This window comes from Nylanderia fulva, unplaced genomic scaffold (genome assembly GCF_048542155.1).
Source record: "Nylanderia fulva isolate GAGA-0341 unplaced genomic scaffold, ASM4854215v1 Scaffold456, whole genome shotgun sequence".
In the NCBI taxonomy this organism is placed as follows: Eukaryota; Metazoa; Arthropoda; class Insecta; order Hymenoptera; family Formicidae; genus Nylanderia; species Nylanderia fulva.
The window spans coordinates 72,501-78,377 of record NW_028190539.1 but is presented as its reverse complement, the minus strand read 5'-3'; the positions used below and the strand labels follow the sequence as shown (position 1 = coordinate 78,377).

General features: G+C 46.4%; 1 protein-coding gene across 1 annotated transcript; it reads right to left on the bottom strand.

Annotated features, from left to right (window-relative positions):
- Positions 1–1,639: 1,639 nt before the first annotated feature.
- On the bottom strand, positions 1,640–3,763 carry LOC146721552 (uncharacterized). The gene has a single exon (XM_085486628.1). It carries the CDS (start codon positions 3,761–3,763, stop codon positions 1,640–1,642), a length of 2,124 nt encoding a protein of 707 aa, XP_085342754.1.
- Positions 3,764–5,877: the final 2,114 nt, after the last annotated feature.

Sequence of the window (5,877 nt, the reverse complement as noted above, 5' to 3'; positions counted from 1 at the left end):
CAAGAGTGAGGAGACACAATGGATCTCGCTGGATCTAGGTGCCGTCGGGGGCCAAGTCATGGAACCACTCACTACCAATCTACTACTACTACTACTACGTCGCACTCGGCGCGTCGAACGAGTCGAGCGAGTCCGGACGAGTCGTAAACGTACTTTCTCGAGTCTCTCGCCACTCCGGCGTGTTTCGACCGCTCTCCGTACCGTCGCCGACCGCTTGGCCGGTCGGTTGGGTACTATAAGAGGTAGGAGAGATTAATATTGTACGTGTCGCGCTCTCGACGTTGACAAACGAAGAATCGCCCGAACGGGTCGAGAACGGATTTTGTCGAGTCGCGACTCTGACACTGAGAGAACATTTATATAAAATATTTGATTTGGAAACCACGAATATATAAAATAATATACGATCGTCGCAGAACGCGCCGCCGCCAAGTCTTCTCATGCTTGGAGGTTGCGTGTCTCGCGAGAACGTACGTTCGACTCTCGCGTCGTCTCGTATTCCTCTTCGCCGGGGATTACGGTGCGGCTCTTCTCGTTCGTCGCCGAACGCGCGCAAAATTAACGCATACTTATTTATTACGAGCACAGCATTGCCACGAGTCGGTGTCGCAAGACCGAATGGCTCTTATGTGGCGCGCACGCCTCTAGTGTGTTGGCCGCGCGGTTCCCTCTCGTTTCGTACGCAGCAGCGGAATCGTCGCGCTTACCGAGCATCTACTCCACGGATACGAGTTTGCGGGAAGAGTTGCTTCTTCCCGCTCGCTTTGTACGCCGTAGCGAAATCTTATTGCTGGTCGTGTGCGGTTAAACGCGTACGAACCAGACAGAACAGTCCTCGACGTCTAAGCATCGCCATCGTCGATCTAGCGTCAGGGTGAATCGCGCGGTCTCTCGAGACCGCGCATCATAACATTTGGGAGAATAAGAACACGAGTATTTTGATCTTGTGGATTTTTGAACGGAGAGGAGGAGGAAGAAAAGGAGAGGCGGCGGCGTCGGGGGTTTACTCTCGCCTCCGTCGTTCTCTCGTACGCTTTACATAATAGCGTTAAACACAGCAGAGTGTCGCCGACCGGCTGAGCAAGACCGGCGGCAAATAAAATGGCACATACGAGCGTGTCGCGCGCGCGTCGGTGTTTCGGCATCGAACGCGCGCGCGCGCGAAAAAGAGCTAGCGACGTGTTTTTTATATTTTCTCCTTTGGGTTTTATCGGAGCTATCGCCTAGTTCTCTCTTGTGGACTGCGTCGATAGGCAAGGATAGATAGCAGGAACTAGTCTCTTTATTCTAAGTAAGAATACGTAATTTTTATTCTTCGGATCACAAATGTTCTTCTCGGGTTTACCGGACGGCTCGTCGTACCAGACTCGCCTTCCGTGCCGCATCGCTCCTTTTTAAAGACGCGGAAACTCTCTCCTAATTCGGCGCTTCGCCCTTGTGGACGCAATAACAAACTGTCGATGTACACAATTACAGAGAGCTCTCAGGAGCGTATATCAAAGGCGCGCGGGGATCACGGAAATTTTTTTTTTCCCAAATATACCCCTCGGGTTGAATCGCCAAGGGATTCAAATGACAGTCAGGGGTAAATCCTTACACATTGAACTGCAATCATTGGAGACAACCTGCAGAATTTAGATTACGCTGAACCGTCCGGACTTACCGGCAATTTACAGAGTTTAACAATAGGTCTTACAAAAGTAGAAGACGCGGTCTTGACCTGAGCAACTCGCACCAGGCCATCCTTGTCAGGCTTACATTCGATGATTCTCGCAAGTTCCCATCTGCAGGGAGGTAAATTAGGATTTTTTATTAGAACAATATCGTTTATGCGAAATTCATCAGATCGATTCTGCCATTTAAAACGCTGCTGCAAGGTGTTCAAGTAGTCAAGACTCCACAATTTCCAAAATTGCTCGTATTTCGCACGCATTAATTGCCATCGATCGAGTCGTGACTCGGAGATATGTAAGACGCTCGGACTCGGAATCGATTTAATGGCGCTACCAATTAAAAAATGCTCTGGTGTGAGCGCATTGCAAGAATTTACATCGTCATGAAGTGCGGCGATCGGGCGCGAATTCAAACATGCTTCGATGTTACATAAAAGCGTGGTGAACTCTTCGACCGTAGGTGTGCAGGAACCAAGTATACGTCGCAAATGGTGCTTAACACTCTTAACACCTGCCTCCCACATGCCCCCAAAATGAGGGGCAGAAGGCGGAATGAAATGCCATTGAACTGGCTTTGACGCGAACTTCGCCTGCAGATCTACGTCGGCTTGAGTCTGTCGGATCGCTGTAACAAGTTCGCGATCCGCGCCTTGATAGGTAGTCGCGTTGTCGGAATAAAGATCGGATGGAATGCCACGACGCGCTACGAACCGTTCGAAAGATGCGAGAAACGCAGCCGTGGAATAATCATGAACAAGCTCTAAGTGTATAGCTCGTGTAGCGAGACAAACAAATAGCGAGATGTATGTTTTGTGCGACTTACGTCCGCGGCCGGAAGCGTCTCGAATTGCGAAGGGGCCGGCGTAATCAAGTCCCGTATGGCAAAATGGACGGGACGGAATTACTCTAAATGTAGGAAGGTCGGCCATAAATTGTACGCCGGTTATGGCGCGATGCCGAGTACATGTCACGCAATTGCGGATACAACCTTTTACCATGCTTCGCGCCCCCAGAATCCAATATTGTTCTCGCAACGTGCGAAGCATTAACTGTACACCGCCGTGAAGTGTATCCTTATGAATTTGATCAATAATGAGCTTAGAAAGGTAATGCTTTGGAAGTAGAATCGGAAATTTACGATCATATGAAAGGTCAGACAGTTGAAGTCGACCACCCACGCGTAGGATACCGGAGGGATCCAGGAACGGATCGAGAGAATGGATGGAGCATCGAACTGGTAACCTTGACTTGGCTTTGAAAGCGACGATTTCTTTTGAAAAGTATTCCGTTTGCATCTGTTTAATCCAGAATCTGTGCGCGGTTTTTATTTCATCGACTTGCAAAATAGAGAGACCTTGAGCAACATCTGGGACTCTCGTTCGAAACTTGAACCGAAGGACGTATGCGGTGACCCGTAGTAAGCGTGGCCACGTGGAGATATGATTGAAGGATTCAAAAAGTTCCGCTCGATTTGAATGATGCGAGTGGACTGCATTTGACGCTTTCAATTCGGAATCATCTTCGGTGCAACTTATCGTAGATTGAACTGGCCAATTATTCTCGTTAAATTTCAGCCATGCCGGGCCGTTCCACCAGGAACTGGAAGGCGTTAGCTGACCTGGATTTATGCCGCGCGATGCGCAATCTGCGGGATTATCTTCTGTTGGCACATGCAGCCATGTTGCCGTAGGAAGCTTTGTTTGAATAGAAGACACTCTGTTAGCTACAAATACTTTTAAATCTGATGGAGCCTTTTGCAACCATGCTAATACGATTGTCGAGTCACTCCAGCAAAACACAGGAATGTTTTGCAATTTCATCGCGTCAATAGTAAACGAAATACAGCGTGCTAGCAGCTGAGCCGCACAGAGCTCGAGTCGTGGAATCGAAATCGTTTTAATCGGAGCAACCTTGGTTTTTGATAGAAGAAGTCGAACATGACTATCGCCAGAATTCGTGACAATTTTTGAATAGACTACCGCTGCATAGGCTTTAGATGAAGCGTCGCAAAAGCCGTGTAAATGCAAGCACTGAATGTTACGCTCGAAGCCTAACCAACGAGGAACTTGCAGAGTCGTCAAGTGTAACATCTTTTCGCAAAAAGCATTCCATTCGGTTGTTATTTCCGCAGGAAGAATATCATCCCATCCGTAGGAAAATTTCCACAGTTTTTGCAGTAGAATTTTGAGAGATATCGTGATCGGAGACACCCATCCGAGGGGATCGAATATTTTCGCTATCGTCGAAAGGATTTGTCGTTTCGAAATGTCGGTAGATGGTGGACGGAATTTTATTTCAAAGGAAAAATTATCATCGCAAGGTGTCCAATGAATACCGAGTATTTTTAATTGTTCACCTTCTTGGAAAGGCTTGGAACTTGCTAGACCGTGATTCGCAGGATTTATATCTTGTAGAATTTTAAAATCGTTGCTGGCCTATTTTCTGAGATGAATGCCTGCGCTTAGTAAACAGCCGATTAGTTGGTCGCGTTTTTTAATCGTGGATGGTTTATCATCGCCTCCGGATAGGACATCGTCAACGTATATTTCATTTTGCAAAATTGCTTGAGCTAGTGGAAAACGCGAACTCTCGTCGATTGAAAGTTGTTTGAGCACGCGTTGGGCGAGATAAGGCGCGCAGGCAGTACTATAAGTAACGGTATTTAATGAATAAGTATGGACTGGCTCGTTCGGAATCGTACGCCACAATATTAATTGATATTGGCGATCGTCTGAATGAATCTGTATTTGTCGAAACATTTGCTGAATATCAGCGGAAAAAACGTATTTGTACAAACGCCATTGAAGAATATCGCCGGAAGATCGGCTTGCAACTTGGGACCAATCATAAGATGGTCATTCAAAGAAGTGTTATTCGAGGTATTTGCCGAGGCATTAAACACTACACGAAGTTTGGTTGTAGTATTGTCCTCGCGAATAACTGGATGATGAGGTAGAAACGTCGGTTGAAAGAAGTGTTGCACGTTTTCGATTTTTTGCATATGCCCGAGCTCTTCGTACTCGTTAAGAAAGTCGACGTATTGCCCTGAAATTTCCCGAGAATTGGCTAAACGTCGCTCTAGTTGCGCGAGTGAACGCGTAGCTACTGACCTTGACTCGCCGATTTTTATCGGAGGACCAGACTTGAAGGGTAAGCGGACAACATAGCGCCCTGAAGAATCGCGCATATGTGTCTCTTGAAAATGTAAGTTGCAACGAAGATTTTCCTCTGAGAGAGCGTGTGTCGTTGGAATTTCTTCCAGCTCCCAAAAACGTCGGAGTTCGAAATCGAGATTGCCAGAAGTTGCTTGGTGAACGTGAATTCTTTGGCTATTTTTTTGGTTTGAAATAGGACCCGAAATGATCCACCCGAATATCGTTTCTTGCGCAAGTGTAGCATCGTTAGAAGCTTTCATTAAGCCACCCATCATAATTGAACCGTATAATTCGGCCCCGAGAAGTACTTCGATTGCATCATTTGAGCTTGGATTTGGATCGGCTAGATTCAATTTGGAAAGAAACGGAATCTCTTGTAATTGGAAATGAGGTGGAATGTACGCTGTAATTTTTGGAACGACCAATGCTTTGGTATGAAGAATCGTATCATTTTTATTAGTCGCGCTGATAGAAATAGAGACGGCATGTTGAACGCAATTAGACGTAGTGTCATCGATGCCAGATACCTTTACGCGTGTTGAAATTAAGCGAGCTCTCAACATTTGAGCGACTCGTGACGAAACGAATGTGGCATCGGAACCTTGATCGATTAGTGCTCGCGTGTAAACATGTCGACCGTTTTCTGATCCTATACAAACACGTGCGGTAGCCAGGAGCACGGGTTTAACTCCCGCGTTCACGTGTGAATGTACGTTGGACGCGTTATCGCATTGTCCAGAGTCTGTTGTTGTCGTTAAACTTGACCTTGAATTCTCGTGTAACAAAGTATGATGTTGTCTTTTACATTTCAAGCAAGTAAAGGACAATTCGAAACGTAATGACCTTTGGTCAAACAATTTTTGCATATATTATTTTTTTGAACAAACTCTAGTCGATGCGAAATGCTTAACGCTTGAAATTTCTCGCAATGCATTAAACGATGTGTTTCGGAACAAAGAACGCACGTACTCGCGGTGTTTGTATGGTGAGAACGCACTATATTATTTTTTCGTGCCGCATTTGGAATCGAGCGAGCACCGGAACTCTTT